This window comes from Stegodyphus dumicola, chromosome 6, assembly GCF_044657685.1.
Source record: "Stegodyphus dumicola isolate Sdum_Otavi_A_Nest chromosome 6, ASM4465768v1".
NCBI lineage: Eukaryota > Metazoa > Arthropoda > Arachnida > Araneae > Eresidae > Stegodyphus > Stegodyphus dumicola.
This window is the reverse complement of record NC_140773.1, coordinates 176,882,424-176,900,953: the sequence shown is the minus strand read 5'-3', so window position 1 is coordinate 176,900,953 and position 18,530 is coordinate 176,882,424. Positions and strand designations below refer to the sequence as shown.

The window sequence follows — 18,530 nt, the reverse complement described above, 5'->3', positions numbered from 1 at the left end:
ATTTTTTACAAAATAAAACTGCCATTGTTTATAGAGTAATTTACATTTTCAAAAGCATTCTGTAACAGAGGTTGCATATGTATGATAGCTTTAAATATATGACTGATATGTTGGAAATTGCATAAAAATGTAATAAAGTGGTCTAAATAAATAACTAGATAAAACTTTTTCTTTTAAAATAAAGAAGTAAGTTATAGCTTTTTCAAGATTAAATTATGCATGTAAGACATAGCTGCCAACTCTTCTGAATCTTTAGTTTTTAATGTGGAAAGTGCTTTTAAGCATAAACGAAAGTTATTGAATTAATGAAATTAGAATTAATGAAATTAGAATTCCATCGCCCACCTATTTTATTGATCTTTGTCTTATTAAATTTAATTTGATCTGACTTATTTTAATCTACTATGTATATTTGTAGATTTTTATATGAAAATTAAAGCAATGTCTTATCAGTTAATAGTTGTATTTAATTTAATTTTACATCAATATATGGTACATTGCTAAGTTTATCTACACTGTACATTATAATACTATATACATTAATTATTAATTTTATTTTTGTCATATTTAAATAGTACTTTGATAAATAAAGGCAAACCTTCACTACTTGGGATTTTCTCAGTAAAAAAGTGCAAGAAATGTATAAAATTAACCGAATAACATAAAATGTAGAATGTCCAATTAAATGCTAATATAATTTACATGAGAATTAAATTACAAATAATCCAATAACCAAAACCATTCATTATATAGTGAATCTAAGTCAGTTTGGATTTCCCTTGAAATGGTGTCACCTAGGGTGAAAAATCTTCCGATTTTCTCCTGCTTTTTAAGACTTCAAGATTGGCAGCTATGTAAGTAAGAATGGTTTTCAGAACATTTGAAGGGAAATTGCAGATTTATGAAGTGGGAGGAGGCTGCATCAGCTGTTTTTTGGGGGGGAACCTCCTAAGATCCACAGTATGTTTATGGATGCTGTAACTGCCTCTGTTTGAGGGCTAATAAGATCTAATATTCAGGCCAGCAATTAAATATAATAATCAGAATGGCTTTCCTTTGTTATATAGAAAAAATTAATATAAATAACTGTTTTACTAAAAATTCCGCTAACATTTTAAATTAAAATTATATGACTCGGACTTCTTGTACTTTCAATTCAGAACTATCTTATGGATGTATTCTGATGCATTTTTTAATTTTGTCTTCAGTTTAATTCTTTTAAGTCCTCTGTTTGATGTTATGCAATATATGCATTAGATTAAGCAGTGAAATTCCTTTGGTATTTTAGTTTAATGCTTTTACACTTTTCATCGAAAACCCAGCAATTATACCATTGTCATTTCGAGGTCACTTTTAATTAGATGTTCATCAGTATTAGTACTATGTGTTAAGATTGAAAATTCACAATGTGTATAAAATTGCCAAGGATAACTTTTGTATCTATTTTTGCATTTTGAATTATCCTTTAAGCCTTCTTTCAATGCTTGAGAATATAATGGTAAGTATCTGGTCAAATCAGAGATGTTTTGACTCCAGTATTAAGAAAGTACTGAAGCAAGAGTCCCAACCTTTTTTCGCTTGTGGACTCCCTTATAAGCATATGTAATATTCTTAAACAACATATTTAATTGTAGGATATAGAAAGATAATAATTACACAATTCCAAAATGAAATAATTAATTATCAAAAATAAATGAATATCAAAAATGCAAATTACAAATTCTGAAAATTTTAATTCATAAAACTGGAACATATTTTAACTTACAGAAACAGTAAAAAAATAAATAAATAAATAAATAAATAAATCATAAATATGCTACAACCATGCATATTTTTTTTTTCTTATATATATATAGCCACTTTTTATTTCCATTTCTGAAACCCAACCTTAATGGCCAAGAGTTCAGAGACTATCATCTATTTCAAAATTTCAAAACAAAACAGTTCCAGGGACTGTTTGAATTTCATCATAAAATTTTGTAATGAATCTGCTGCAATTGAATACTATAATCTTCTGAAATTTATTCTGAGTGCATATTCACAGGATAGTGTAAATTTTGTTATCAAGCTGCAACTACATACTCAGCACTGTGAAACTATTTCTAACATACCTATGTACATGTTTATAGTAGAATGTGAATGTTGGCATCGAGATGTACCTGTTCAGATATGTCTTAAGATTTTATCTTTATAGAAGTTTTCTATTTTGCTTGTATTTCTTTGGATTGATTTACATCCTAAATGCCATATATATGTTAATCATACTGTACATTATTTAATTAAAGCAAATCGTACAGCTTAATGCTCTAGTTATAACACAAAAACTGGACACAGAGAGGGTGAATTTTAGAGAAAGGAATAATAGTATTTGATGCTGTATGATGATGCAAAACAGATGTACAGATGAAAATGCTACTGTATCTAGTGCTATACAATGTCTTATTAATTAATGCTTTTATTAATACTTAGGTTTTTATATGCACTGCAGTATTTTATATTTATGAAGAATTTAAATCTTATGCTATTCAATAACTCTGTGTATAATTTTTAGATTACCTCAGGACCCACAGAAAGAACACCTTTGCTGCAACACCGTTAATTTCAAATATTATTTGTGACATCAAATTGTTTGTTAATGATGCCTTGCTCTTCCACAATTGTTCATTGTTTGTTAATCATTTGTAAAAATCATAACTTTTTAATTTTATACAAACATGTTCAATCAGTTTTTAATAAAGTATGTTGAGATGTTCTTTTTTCCTTTCTCTTAATTTAATGTATATTTAACATTTCTTCAATTCTTTCTTCCAAAATACACACAATGCCCATAATTCATAAATTTGTAATGCAAGCCGAGTCATTTGTGCCCACTGAGGTGCATAACTGGAACGTAAGCTGAGCTCGCTGATGGCCATCAAAAGGTTACGTCGACAGTATCTAGGATAGCACTCGACATATTAACTGATATTTAGGTTTTTCATTGATAATAACTTGCTAATAAAGGTACCTTTGTATCTTTGAGTCAAATCTATATTATCAATTCTTAAATGCACATGTAATATATATTTCTAAGAACCTGTCATAACAGAATGAAGGAGATCCAGATTGGATATTCATACTAAGATTCTGAATATAATATAATGCAGCAGCCTGATTTTATCAAAAGATCCTCTTTTATTCCTTTAAATAACTGAAAGATCTAAATTTCAGTTTGTAAAGTCAACTTTTAAACAAAAAGATTTTAAGATAAAATTACTCATTTGGCTATTCTGACATTTTCATATCATCAAATTATTATTCAATTGTAAGTATAGAATATCCAGAAATACCTCTGAGCCGAAAGATAAACTGAATTATGAATTAAACTTGGTAGTATTTGGAAGCTAGTGGAAGAAACTAACAAGAATAAATATAATTCATCCACTGATGAGTTTAAGATAGGTAACTAACTCTGCTGGTTCTGTCAAATCTACCAGTTTTTAATTTTTAGCTTTTAATAAGAAAAGTGTTTTTCAGCAAAAATGATTATTAAATTGCTCAAATTTCATTTACTCTCACAGATTTTCAGCATAATCTTTATTTGATGTGAAGTTTCTAAATTACTCTTTCGTAGAACTTCATATAAAGATTCAAATGCTTAATGAGTTAATATCTATGTTTAATTTTGCTTTACATCAATATGGAGTACATTATTACATTTGTTCATAGCACATACCTGCCAACTTTTACGAATTTTTCGTAATTTTTACGAAAATGCATTTGTCTTTAAGATTTTAAGATCGTAATCCATTTTTTACGATTTTTTTCCTTTTTAGTGATTTTTGTCGAAATTTTAGAATTTTTCACCAATTGCATCGTGTTTTACCGACTACTTCGAATCCGGTAATCTGCGGTTTCTCCCAACTCGCCGCTTAACCAGCCAATCCAATGCACTGAACTTGTTCCTCCCACTCTTTTCTTTGTGGGCGCCAGATTATTTTTTTCGCGTTCGCTTCAGCAGCAAGGGAATTACTCAGCGAGCGTAGATTCTCGCATTCTGTTTTTTTTTTTTTTTTTTTTTTTTTTTTTCCGTGTGCTACGAATTTTCTTAGTACGCCGTTGTTATGAAATGAGTTCAAAATAACCGTATTCTCAATATTTTCGGCCTGCCTACAAAGCCGAATTTCAACAATTAAAGAATCCTTCAAAGGAAATAACTATGCATTTTGCAATGTGTGCGTATGTGACTTCATAATAAGTCACGGTGGAAGAAGCGATATTGTGAAGTGTGTCTAAAAAGCATGAAGTTAATGCTTCGGCTTCGACAACGTCAAAGAAAGTCGATGATTTTTTTTCAAATTCGGCTATGAATTCGAATGCCGATGTCATTTTGGCAGAGTGTTTGTTTACTGCATTCCTCATCGAACACAACGTGCCGATCACGCCGGTCAACTTTTCAGACGGATGTTTCCCGACTGCAAGATTGCTCAGAAATATGCTTGTGCTCACACGAAAACATATTCTTTTGTGAACGAGACTGCTTGCGATGCACAAAGTAAAACGATAGCTGCACTCCGGAATTCAGCATTTTCAGTGTCAATCGATGGCAGCAGCGACAGCGATTGGAAGCTTTACCCTATCGTTGTCACATATTTCTGTGATGTTTCTAATGAAATGAAAACTCATCTTTTGCGTCTTCCATTGTTAAATGGAGACGCTACGGGGAAAAATATTGCCTCCTTGGTAATTAATGAGTTGAAACAACTTAACATCCCAATATCAAACTGCATTTCATTTGGTGCAGATAATGCTCATGTCATGGTGGGTGACAAAAAGGGTGTAGCCTCTTTCCTCAAAAGAGAACAAAATGAATTAATTGTTATTGGATGCCCATGCCACTTAATTTGGCAGCAGAAAAAGCTGCAGCTGCTTTACCATTAAATATTGACCAGCTTCTGATTGATGTGTTTTTCTATCTGGAAAAAAGTGTAAAAAGGAAAGAAAACAAGAATTTCCTCCAAGAACTGTGCTCTGGTGAAACAAGAAAAATTCTGAAACACGTATGCACAAGATGGTTATCCTTAGGCAGAGCGCTAGGAAGGTTTATTGAACAGTGGGATGCATTGCTAAAATATTTCCACGAAGAGACCAAAACGAAACCACAGATCCCATCAAATTTGTCGGCACATAAGTTTCCGAAAACCAACTTTGCTTCAAATCAAAATGCTGTAAAAGGGAAAAGCCAACACACAGAATCAAACCCTTTAAAAAGAAAATGCTTAGAAGACTCCTCAAAGGTCAACTTTGTTAAAGAAGTTGAAGGGAAGAAGAAACAACCTTCTATTAGCCGGGAGGAAAGGATTTTCTATCTTCTTTGTTCGGATTTGAACAAAGCATATTTTGTGTTAAGTACCATTAAGATTTTTGAAAGTGTAAATACCCTTCTACAATCAGCTTTGCCAAAATCTCCCCTGCTTATCCAAATTCTTAATGATCTTTTGAAAGAACTTTATACTAAGTTTGTAAAACCATTCGTTGTAAAAAACAGTGTGTTGATTCGTGTTGCCTATAATAGTTTGGCAAATCAAAAGGATGACAATGATCTTATAATTGGAAATCAAACCAGGGAACTTGTAAATTCTTTGAAAGATCATGAGAAAAAAGAATTTTTTCAATGTGTTAGAAAGTACTTTTCCTCAGCCTGTGATTACATTGTAAGGAAGTTTCCTTTGCAAAATGAAGTTCTTTTAAATGCTGAAGTGGCAAATTTGAAACATATTGAAAATTCATCATGAAAAGATTCGTTTTTTTATTGATAAATTTCCATTTTTGTTAACAATTAAAGAAAATGAATGCCATAATGATGCTTTAGATGAACTACAGAACCAATTTTCTGCTGCACAGTTTGAAGACTTTGCCAGTTCTGGAGAAGATGGATTTGATGTCCTAGTTGGTACCTTAAAAAGAATAAAAAGAGCTGATGGAGCACCAAAATATGATAGACTAGCAAGAGTTTTAGGTGCTTTTCTCGTAATTTCTATTTGTATAAATTATTTTTTAATATCAAAGCATGATATTAATTCTTCGTGTTCTTCTGAATTCCAGAAATCTGCAAAGCTTGGGACCAGAGGTTGTGTGGATTTCAGGACAGAAAAGAAAAATCATAGTATTCAGACTAAAAGTGAAAAATAAATAAGGCATATTAGTTACATTATTGCAATAACTTATTATATACGTTAAATTATTACTACATATATAAATTGATTACATTATTCATTGTATTATATATACACAGCAACAAGGTTTGCCGATTTCGCCTCATGCAAATATTTCCGGTGTTAAAATCACTTGCTGTAAAATTTCAACAGCTTTTCTTTATTTTTCCGTATATCATACACAATCGTTTCGCTATTCCATACAATTCTGCTATAAAATGCACCATCTCCATCTTTTGCAGAATGTGCAATTTTTGCATTACCGTCAATGCAACATGTCTACTTTTTCAACATTGCAAGCAGTAAAATCATGAGTGCATTTCTATCTGTAATTGTATTAAAAAGGGCTGAAATTTAAAATATTCTTCAATTTATCCACAAAATATCCGGATTAAAAAAAAGGCAGCACTAAATCTTGTGAAATAACAAAGCTTCGAAAATACAACATGAATAGTGAACTTGAAAGAAGAGTTGAGTGAATCATCTGCTTTCTTACCTTGATGCAGATTAGAGGAAAAAAAACTTTTATCATGATGTCAATAATTTGGTATTTCCTTTGACTCATTATTTGGTAAGTATTTTTTCTTTGATATTGCGGTTTCCGGAATCTATAAACTGAATGTTTGTATTCTGAGAGGCATTGCGAATTTAAGGCCGGCGGATTTTCTTTCCAAAATATTGCTCAAAAATGCCTTCATTTATGAATTTACTTAGTTAATTGGAGCACAAATTTTAGTTAACATAATCTATCAAAAATAATGTAGATTGTGTGAACCATTACTTTTACTCTAAATGTACCTAAAAAATAAATATCCGTCAGATTTTCTTATTTGAAAAATGCAAGTTGAAAGTTTTGAATAACTTGAAGTTCTTCCAAATGTATCTTTTTAAATGTAAGCCCCAAACTACATATTTCATATTGAAACAATTTTTGTGTGAACAGTTTAATTTGACTTGCTGCTTCAAAATGCAATTTACATGTTATATGGATGAAACACTTCAAGTGCACATCAAATATACTGCAGACTACCAGAATGCCCACCAGCAGCAAAACGGTAAATGCTGTGGAACACTGGTTGTTTTAAGTTCTAGTGAACAGGCTGGCTGCATGGGTGTTTTGCCCGATGTGTAACATGAATACGAGCCAGTTTCCCTTAAAAAGTCCTCCACTGAGCATCCCTCCTTTTCTGAGTTGTGCCGAAAGGTAAAGCGTATAATAATTAATGCATTATCAGAATTATTACAATTCTCAAATACAATTGAATTACAAGGGTAATTTGAAGCTTAGAAAATTTACAAAATTCATGTAAAAAAGAATCCTATAAATTTTCAACACAGTATCCATACCATTTTTCATCATTTGGTTAATAAACATGTTCAACCGAAAACAGATATTCTATTGCAGGTTAGAATTTGTGTTTAGACAATGTTGCAATGAATGACAATTTGAAGCTGCATATTATTTATCACATGAACTAGTTCAACATCAAGAATTTTCTTAAGAGTGGTCATCACAATTAAATTTTTCAAAATAGCAAGGTATAAAAATGAATACCTTACAAATTTAAGATGTAAATTATCAATTTTACTTGTAATTAAGTAACACTGATTGCAAATTTAAACATATTTTTAAAGGAAATTTTTAAGTTTTCATACTTTCCAACTGTAACTCAATGTAGAGAAATTGCAATAAACAAAAATGTCAGAATCAGTTTCATAGTTCTTAAGATTAAGCTAAAAATATGCTACGAAAATATGTTAAGGTTTGCTTTAACAATCCCATCAAGTTAATTTTTCAGTTTTATTATTCCTATATTTACCAATGATATGAAGTAGATTCAATCTGAAATAAAACTTTCATTCTGTTAGCCATTTCATCTTTGAATATTTTTCTTTCACGGGAAATTCTAATTACCGTATTTGACGGCATATAAGACGCACCCTTATTTAGATGGCCACACACAAGGAAAAAGTTTCAATAGCATGGTTTCTTTTAGTTCTCACATTTCGTAAAAGCCAAATAAACAATTATTGAATGCAATTACCTTCACGTACAAGATGCAGGTAACTTTTTTGAGATCAAATATAGGAAAAAAAAGTGCGTCTTATATGCCGTCAAATACGGTAACAGAACCTTATGTGAATATTTTAAAAACAAACAACACAAAAGTCTTTTACTTTTTTTTAATTCTTTTACATTACATGTGCCAATGATATTTTATACATTTTCATTACTTTTGCACAAGTAATGAAAACATTAAAATTTTGTAAACTGCTTTTTTGAACCTGCAGCCTTAGTTACTTTCAGAACATTAAACCGAACAGTTTTACTCAAAGGTCTGTTCTCTCCAACAGTAACAATATCTCCTATGGCTACATCTCTGAAACATGGCGATAGATGAACGGACATATTCTTGTGTCGCTTTTCAAAACGATTATATTTCTTGATATAATGTAAATAATCTCTTCTGATGACGATGGTTCTGTTCATCTTCATCTTGATAACAACTCCTCTCAAAATACGACCACGAATGCTGACATTTCCAGTGAAAGGGCATTTCTTATCAATGTAATTACCTTCTATTGCTTCTCTGGGTGTCTTGAAGCCTAACCCAATATTTTTTGTGTAACGACCTTTCTTTACTTTTTGTTTTCCAATGCCAGGTTTTCTGTTCAGAAACACAGTTGGTTGCTTCTGGAAAGCTCTTTCATTTTGCTCAGCTGACTTTTCCATACCGATGTAGGTTTTTCAACCCTAAAAAAATACAAAAAGTAACTTTTTACATCAAATTTTACTAATATAATTCAAAATAGCATAGATAAATCGGCACTATTCTGTTTTGAGGATCATAAAAAAATTGCAGCGCAAAAGCACCAAACCTAGCAAACGCGACCATTTAATAGCACGCGAAAACTAGCGTACACGCCGATTTCAAATTGCGTAAGTTTAGATAGTTCTATATTTTTTAAGACGCCATCGAAATACTAGTTTAATTTTTAAATCCTTTTTTGATAACGCTGTCGATTTAACAATTTCTGAATTGCCCAGTGATGAAAAGTTTGCAATAGAATTTTTTTCAAAGAAAAGCATCATTCATTATAGAAAATTATGTTTGAACAACCAACGAGATGAAATAATGCTGTAGAGATAACTCAGTAGCGAAGCAGGAATCCACTCAGTTATGTTTAGCTTTTTTTATATAAATTATAATAATGATCTGAAATAGTTATTTACTCGTATGCTTCATTTAGTTATGTTTATCCTTTTTTATATAAATTATAATAAAAAAGTATTATATGAAATTAACCTTTTATCTGAATTAAAACAAAATTAATCTTAGTTAATTTCCTATTATACTTCCTTTCTTGCTTTAAAGGGTTGCCACAATTATTTTTGGCAGCAATGGCATCAACAATAGTTTGGCGATTTTTTACGGTCGTCAAAACAGAATAATACCAATAAATCTTTATACAAGCAAGAAAATTTCCATATTTTAATCAAGGGTTTCAATCATTTCCCCACACTATCCACATCAACACAACTGCAATGACAATGTAACATAATCTGATGACCTAATTGTCTGTCTTATACATCATTTAAGATAACCAATTCCTTGTTAAAATAAAACCTGCTTTTTCAAACATTCAACTAGCCCCTATCTTAATTCAGAGAAAATATTTAACCAAAAAATCTTTTAGAAAGCCTGAGGAATAAACACACATAAAACAGTTATTTAACTCCATAAAATAACTTTCCTGCTTAGCATAACAAGATCACATCACGGTCATGACATTTCTAAAATAATGAAATTAAATAGCAGTTTTGAATACCCTATATGAATCACTTAAAATTTTAGGTGAATTATAGTTTTAGGCTCCTAAAATATCAAACATAGTAAAAACAAGTTCAAAAACTGTTATATTATCAAGATAATGCAAATTTAATTCCAGACTGTTAATTCATATTTTTTTACAATGCCATTATAAATTCATTATGCTGCACCTCCTTTTAACTCAGCTGGTTTTTAACCATTTACACTGACCTGCAAATGACTATAAACTATACTCGGCATTCATATTACATACTGACTGGTATATAATCTCAAATAAACTATAAATATTATTCTTATTAAAATGGTCACTGAAATTTAAATTTCGCGAAATTAAAAAAAAAAAAATTAGCAAAAATTAGAAAACATTATCGCAATCTTAAAAAAATCAGGGGATAACATTTATCATTGGAGGCCTTAATTCAGCAATTAATTTAGAATAAAATATTTTCTCTCATCCTACATATTGCCACCATTTATTCTTCTAAATAGGAATCCAGTGCTGGTGAGCCTGGCCACATCCCAGAATCATTGTTTTCTGTGCATTCATGCTATATGTTAGATCTACAAAGTTATTTATGATTTACTATAAAATGCATTTTTTCTCACTCCAAAAATCATGCCGGCAATCCAAATATATTCCATTACCTTCATGTGCATGTTCTTTAATAACCTTTATTAGTTTTGATGCCTCTTTCTGATACCTGCACAAAGAAATATTCATCCACTTCCCTACAGACTGCTCTCCAAAATCACTGGGTTAGCATAGATTGAAGGGTGCCCCTTATATTATCGTGAAGTTGTTGTTTCATTTATGGTAACCTGAGTAGTTGAATGTTATGGAAACCCTATTATTATATAATCTGTTTCATGATTGCGGTAAATTTTGAATTATGGGAAAAGATTTGTAAGAGCTTGTGATGTGTGTTGGTTAGAAAGTACATTGCTTGTTTAGTGGTTTAGACCAGTGATGCGCAAACTAGGGGTTGCCAGAAGTTTTTTTTTGGGTCGCCAAATTTTTATGAAATGCATTATGCCTGCATGCTGCATACTATACAGTGTACATATAAAGAGTGAAGCGCCGTCACTCACTGTTTAATTTCAATTTTATGCTGTTTGCTCTTTCTTTGACTGTAATGTATGTAAAGTGTGAAGACGCAAGTTTTTCACTCCGGTAGATAGCACCCTCCTCGCGGTAATGGTAATTCGCCAGTTTTACTGAAAAGCGCCTATTTGACTAGATGTTAACCGCAGGGAAAGGGGAAAAATTTGCTCCCGTGATCAGACAATCAAATGGTGAGGTACGCGGTGTATCTGATAGAGTGAAGACGTGAAGTGTTCGCATTAAGTTAAAGCATGTAGCAGTTGGCCTGCAATTGTTTTAGTTTATCCTCGAGTTTTATCATGTGATGTTGTGTAATTATGATTTTTTATATTTTTATCGGGCTTTGATACTCTTTGTTATCAGGTATGTATACTATCATTAGAAAAAGATCTCTGTTAATTTTATTGAATTTCTCGAAAAAAAAATGATAAAATTTTATATATTATTTGTTTTAGTTTAAATAATTTAACCTCTATCTTCATAATGGATAAATGGGTAATACGTACACCAGGTACATCTTCAGCTAACAAACGAAACTGATGAGGAGTCACAAAATGCTGCACTAAATGCCCAATCTAAAAAAATAAGAAAATACAATGAGGAATTTATTAAGTACGGTTTTACATTTTGTGTTGTTGATGATGAAGAACGCCCGATATGTGTCATTTGCAACGAAAAATTAGCAAATGAGAGCATGAAACCAGCTAAATTAAAAAGGCACCTAGAAACTGAACATAAAGAACTTTAAACATGCCGATTTTTTTCAAAGACGAGCTGAAAATCTGAAAATTCAAAGTGCACATTTAAAGAAATTTACAACAATACCTCAGAAAGCATTACGAGCTTCTTTAGAAGTTTCTTATCTAATAGGAAAAACAATGAAACCTCATACAATTGGAGAATCCCTTATCCTTCCTGCTGCAACTAAGATGACATCAATTATGCATGGTGATAAATATGGAAATGAACTAAAAACAATACCATTATCAAGAGATACCGTGTCTCGGCAGATTTCCGAAATGTCACGAAATAACGAGTCAGAAGTCGTAAAACGCATACAAAATAATTCATCTGTATTTGCTTTACAACTGGACGAGACTACCAATGTTACTAAAATGTCACAACTAATTATTTACGTTAGGTTTATTTTTAATGAAAATATAACAGAAACGTTTTTATGTTGCTAAAGTTTGGAAGGAAAAACAACTGGAGGAAAAATATTTGAAGTAATAAATGAATATTTTGAAACAAAGTCCCTTACCTGGGCAAACTGTGTTGCGGTTTGTGCTGATGGTGCTGCAGCATTAACAGGTTCGAATAAAGGGCTCAGAAACTTAATTCAGAAGGTGGCACCTCATATGGTATTTAATCACTGTATGATTCATTGGCAAGCTCTTGTTGCAAAAGATATGGATGAAGAGTTGCACAACATATTACAAGACACTGTTAGTTTAATTAACTACATTAAACGCAACAACCGTTTCTTTTCAATATTTTGCAATGAGATGGGCTCAACGTATGAGAGATTACTGTTACAGATGTCTTTCACGTGGCCGAAGTCAGATGGCTTTCACGCGGGAAATTACTACAACGGATATTCGATTTGAGAAATGAAGTGTACATGTTTTTAATTGAAAAGAAACATAGATTGGCAAGTAATTATATGAATGAAGTTTGGCTAAAGAAGCTGAGCTATTTAGTTGATATTTTTGAAAAAGTTAACGACTTAAATTTGAGCTTGCAGGGTGAGAATTCAACTATCATAACTTCAGCCAGTAAAATTCAAGCTTTTAAGAATAAGCTTAGTCTGGCAAACTGAACTGAATAAAAACAACACCGACATGTTCTCTTGCTTTAACGATTTTATCAAGGAAAATAATATAGATATATTTACATTTAAAAACATCATTTCCAATCCCATTGAAAAGTTAAAGGAAAAATTTTTGAGAAGATTCGAGGATTTTCCTGAAAACGATCTTGGTTGGATTCGTGATCCATTTTCCTTTGACATATGCAGTTCAACTCTTCAAATTAGTGAGAAAGAGCAATTGATAGATCTAATTAGTGATTATGCTCTTCGAAATCAATTTAAGACTCAGCCTTACCAAAAATTTTGGCTATCCGTGGAAAAACAATATCCCGTTTTATGCAAGAATGCCATCAGAGTGTTAATACAATTTGCATCAACGTATTTATGTGAAACTGGATTTAGCAAACTAGTTTCAATAAAAATTAAATACCGCTCGCGTTTAAACCCTGAAGATGATATGCGAATTGCAATTAGCAACATACATCCAAACATCGATGAGATAATTAGAAACTTATAGCCACATACATCTCATTAAAGGGTAATTTACCAATTTTTGTGTTATACAAAAAATATTTTCTTAAAATTATAAATAAAATTAATATGAGTCAGATATGATGATGTTTTTATTCGATGAAAAGAAAGAAATGCGCGAAATATACATCGTATTTGTGAACATTTATCTCTAGGGGTCGCCAAAAATTCTCTCTACAAAAGGGGTCGCAGTTGGGAAAAGTTTGCGCACCACTGGTTTAGACGGTAAAATGGCCGAATGTGGTAAGATTAATTTGAAGTTTCTGTATAATTTGGAAAGAAAGAGGAAAACAGCATTAATTGACTGGTGTGTAAAATGATTTACTTATTAGCCACTATTAAGTGTCCTGTTTGTAGAAAGGAAATGCGTATGGTCGAATGTCAGACAATAACAGCGCTATGGAGGCTATTTTTAACTCATTTTTGTGAATTTACGTGGTGATGCCAGTATACAGATTCTAGTTCAGATAATTTTAGGAAGTTTCTGTATGCTGATAAGGAATTTTGTTTGTAACTGAATATAGTTAAATGTGTACATGGACAAAGTGCGCAGTGCCTAGTTTGTGCAATTCTCTGATTTTTTTAAAGTGAAAATAGGTCGATGCGTACACAGATACAGAGTTGTGCAATTCTTTGTCTTACCTTTGTGTAGCGGCGACATAGCCCAAAGTAACAAGTCAAAGAATTACACAAACTCAGTATCCATGTACCGCAATGGGCACCTGTAAATATATTTTTACCATCCACTTTTTTCGCAAAATTCTTCGGTTGATCTTTACAATATGGTAACTGGTAGTTTGGCGACATTTTGGAGGTGATAAAGGTTACTACCTGGGACTTTGATAATAATGAGAGCAGTACTCAGTTCCGATTACGCATTATTTTGTGTGAGGGAAATGAGAGATCATGGGATATGTCATGTGATATTAATGGACGAATTACGGTTCTTTAATCGGAAAAGGGGGCAAATCGGGAAAAAATCTGGAAATTTTGTATTTGGCTTTATTCTGTGTTGTGTGAAACAGTGTTGGTTAATTTTTGGATCCCATGGCCGTAACTAAAGTGAATTCGAAATGGGTATTTAGTGGTATTGAAAAGGGTAGTAATAAATGTTAAGGTTGTGCGAGATAGAAATAAAAATGTTTTATTAAGTTATTTATTTTACCTGGTACCTTGCTGTGAAATATAAGTATGATTTTAAAGATCCCGAAACAGAAAGAAGAAAAGTTTATCGGACACGTAATCAAGATTCTGAAGAAGATTAGGTAAGTTAGTATTTTTAATTATTTGAGGATATTATTTTTATGCATTGTTCTAAATGTAAGGTGGAAAGGAATTTGATATTATTGGGAAAATTGTTATTAGCAATGATTTAGTTTAAAGTAATTAGGATTGAAAGGTAATTTTTATTAATTTAATGTATGTGTTCATTTATATTTTAAGTAGTGTTTTTGAATTTAATTATATTTTAATGAAATGATAGTTATTTTGTGAATTTTATGTTTGTAGGAATTTGGTATACGTTTTAGTTGAAGTAAACGTGCATGGAAATAATTTAAATATCTGACACTAAGTATTTGTAATGGTTGCGGTATGAATTCGTTGGTGATGTTTATAATATAATAGATGATTTAGAGGTAAAAGTTTTTGGATATTTTATTTATTTTATATGTGGAAATGTTCATATTTGGAAAGGGTAAATACTTTTTTGCGATCAGGTAATTTCATAAATGTTCTTTTTACCGGGTTTAAAGATTGAGAAAATTATCATGTATTTTCGTGAAATTTTTCTAATTTATGAGAAAAAAGCAGTGTACATGGATATAGTGAAGAGAGTGCGCAATGCCATTTTTGTGCAATTCTGGGATGTTTTTTTAAGTAAAAATAAGTCGGCGTGTACATGGTTTATGTGTATGTGTTATTTTGAAAAACACGTAAGGAGTATGGTATTGTGCACTTTTTCCCAATTTCGCAGTGAATATTTGTCATGATTAAGCAGTTTTGTTTGATAAAATTTCTAGCATAAGTGTAATTCGGCTAGTAGATTGTTGGAAGAAGTGTTTAGTAGATAAAAAGAAAAGAAACATGTCTTTACTTTGTGAAGACAAAATGGTGGCGGGGGAAAAAAAATAGAGGGTTGCTGTAGGAGAGTTGGTTGCCAAATTTTCACCAAAAAATCGCCAAGTTACCATAATGTAAAGATCAACCAATTCTTCTTGACAAATAGACTTATGTCAATCTTGATATTTTTAGGTTTACCAGTTTTACCCTTTTAGGGTATGATAAGGAATACACTCCTTTTCTATAGTAGCTCCAGTAAATGTGTGTGCACCTATATTTAACTGTATTGCTCCATCAGATGGAAGTTAGTTCTTCAGTCCAACAGTATATGAAATGCAAAGGCGGTAAAGAAATGGAATCCTGGAACCAAAACCAAAAGACCATTTTCTCCCTGCAGTTTTTCAAACCAAATCTCCAAATACTTTGCTTCCCAATAAAATAACTTTATTTTATGGTAATTTTTGCACTTTTGCTCAGTGTGCAAAATTTTTATCATTTTGGATTTAAAAAAAAAAAAAAAAAAAAAAAAAAACTAAATTCCAGTTCATAGGAAGCTAAATACAGTCAAAAGTTGTTAATCCGGACTCGTCGGGACTTCGGCGATTCGGGATTATAGATCATCAGTTTAAATCTGGTAAGATGGCATGCAGAAATTACAAATAAAAATATGAAACCGTAGTTTATGAAATAAACAACAATTATGATCTAAAGGGTATCAAAATTTACAAAAAAAAAGCTTTATTTATTTGTTTACTTTATTAAACATTTCTTTCAATGTAAGTTGTTTAAGTTGCTTCGTTTTATGTGATAATACTTTGTCTTTAATTCTATAAACAGACATAATTTCTTCTTCAGTTACAAAGTTCCGCTTTTGAAGTCCTATAATTGCTGTGTCGAGAATACCAACTAATTTGTCAATTGAAATTTTTTTGTTTTCAATAACCTCTGTGTCACTTTCTTCACTATCGGAAGCGAATTAGTATAATGACGAGGAATCTGATTTAAATCATATCAAAAACGGAGTACATCGAGATGGAATACTACATTTAGTAAGGAATTATAAGCCAAATAAAATAAAAACATCTGCCCTGAAGATAAGGATAGTGCTGACGAATTCATTGCGCGCCGCGGCGTTTCCGCTCATGCCACTTTGGCTATCTTGGACTACACGGTACTATCACTGCTAATAAACTGATGTATAGGTGCAGCATGCTCCTTTTTAAGGCATGGTTGAGATTAAGATTGTGCTTTATGCTAATTTTGGTTACCTATTCAAATTCTCCTATGTAACTTCTACCTCATATGTAAATTGTTCATATGTAAATTGTATGTTTTTAATTCCCCTTTATATATCTGTACCCATCTTTCGACATTTGTTGCTTATTTGGCTACAGTGCAGAATCGGCCACTTATACCTCACATATGGATGTGTACATGGACAAAATCAAGGAAGTGCACAATGCCAAGTTTGTGCAATTCTCCGATTTTGTTTCAGTGAAAATAATTTGATGTGTACATGGGCAAAGTCAAGGTAGTGTACAATGCCAAGTTTGTGCAATTCTCTGATTTTTTTTTTTTTTTTTTTTTGTTTTTTAAATGAAAATAGATCGATGATGTGTTCATGGATACCGAGTTTGTGCAATTCTTTACTTATTTTCAAATTGGCAGTTTTGAGAAATGCATGAAGCAGTGGGTGATTTTGCACTTATTTTTTTAACACAAGTGTAATGCGAAAGACATTTTGTGAAGATTTTATATAACACCTGATACCAATTTTACATTGCTCTCCCAATTTCATATCAATCCCTTTTTATTATTGAAAAATGTGGTATTAATAAACTGAATTCCACAATGGCATAAAAAGTTAAGCGTTTCTGAAACTTCTGCTTACTTAAATAACTTTTAAAGCCAGGCATATGGATGTTAAAATCCCTTTATGAAGTCTTCCAAGAGATATGTTCACTTACCATTACAGTACCTTTGAAATTAAATAATTAACGTGAGTGTGTGTGTGAGTATGGCAAAGCCTCGAGGGCTATCTGCCTAAGAGGAGGGATGCCTTTCGCGGAGGACTTTCTAAGAAAAACTGGCTCGTATACACGTTACACATGGGGAAAACCACGAAAACGCCCACGCAGCCAGCCCGTTCGCGGGATTCGAACCTCGGACCGAACTACCAGTGTTCAGCAACTTTACCGCTCGGCCGCTGGTGGGCCCTAAATAATTAACAAATAATTAATTAACGAAATTCAAGCTTTAAAGGCTTTACTTGTCATATTAATATGCAAATAAAAGATCAGATAAAAGTAGCTGTTTCCATATTTACAAAAATATCACTATTCAAAAGTACGCAGAAAGAAAATCTTCAATTAAAACCAACATCGGTTTTTGCATCATAAAAACAATACATTCTTTCCTTGATTTAATAACATTGCACAAGTCTCACATTAATTAATATGAATGACAAATTTCCATAATGTTAAAAACATTTAATTACAAATAAAAAAAACTTATTCAAAACACAATTTATAGAAACTTGTAATATAGGTTGCTACTCCTTTCACACGCACGTAACTACACTAAGGTAACAGACAGCTCTAAAATTATACCTATCTGCACTTAATCAGAAATTCTTAAGAACATTAAAAAATCCTTAAGAATGAACTTTAAAGTATTACAAAAATACTTCTAACCCTTCATTTTCAGAAGCTAATAAAATGGCTACCTATCAATTCATTAAAGTTATTTTGCAAACAACCGATACTTTTATTCAATTGTAGAACTAAATATTTAAACACACTTATATCATATAAAAAACAGATTTATTTTAAAGAACATTTATTCACTTACTTTCTAATTTATTTGGTTAACAACCAAGACTACTACAACGTGTTCCAACTCCAAGACATCCAGTTGCCAGATTGTAAGAACGTTTTTCACCTGCAAAGTTGAAGTATTTTTTTTTAACTCGAATAATTTTTCTGTGCATAACTCTTAAC

At 31.5% G+C, this 18,530-nt stretch overlaps 2 protein-coding genes across 5 annotated transcripts in view; one reads left to right on the top strand and one right to left on the bottom strand.

The window, feature by feature from the left end:
* Nucleotides 1–2,752, top strand: part of LOC118191790 (scavenger receptor class B member 1-like) — a 63,648-nt gene extending 60,896 nt beyond the window's left edge. For all 3 annotated transcript variants that reach the window (XM_085819196.1, XM_035362634.2, XM_035362633.2), the window contains one exon: nt 2,552–2,752. In XM_085819196.1, coding sequence (XP_085675322.1) covers nt 2,552–2,599 — 48 coding nt within the window. In that variant the 3' untranslated portion in view covers nt 2,600–2,752. The remainder of the gene's footprint in view (nt 1–2,551) is intronic.
* Nucleotides 2,753–8,363: 5,611 nt separating this feature from the next.
* Nucleotides 8,364–18,530, bottom strand: RpS11 (ribosomal protein S11). Of its 2 annotated transcripts, XM_085819197.1 has the most exons (3): nt 18,382–18,440; nt 11,636–11,704; nt 8,364–8,949 (listed from the first exon to the last, which is right to left on the bottom strand). In XM_085819197.1, exon 3 carries the CDS (start codon nt 8,926–8,928, stop codon nt 8,452–8,454), a length of 477 nt encoding a protein of 158 aa, XP_085675323.1. In that variant the 5' UTR covers nt 8,929–8,949; nt 11,636–11,704; nt 18,382–18,440; the 3' UTR covers nt 8,364–8,451. The 2 variants fall into 2 exon arrangements, with proteins under 2 accessions (XP_085675323.1, XP_035218519.1); XM_035362628.2 differs by lacking the exon at nt 11,636–11,704 and having other exon boundaries at nt 18,382–18,530.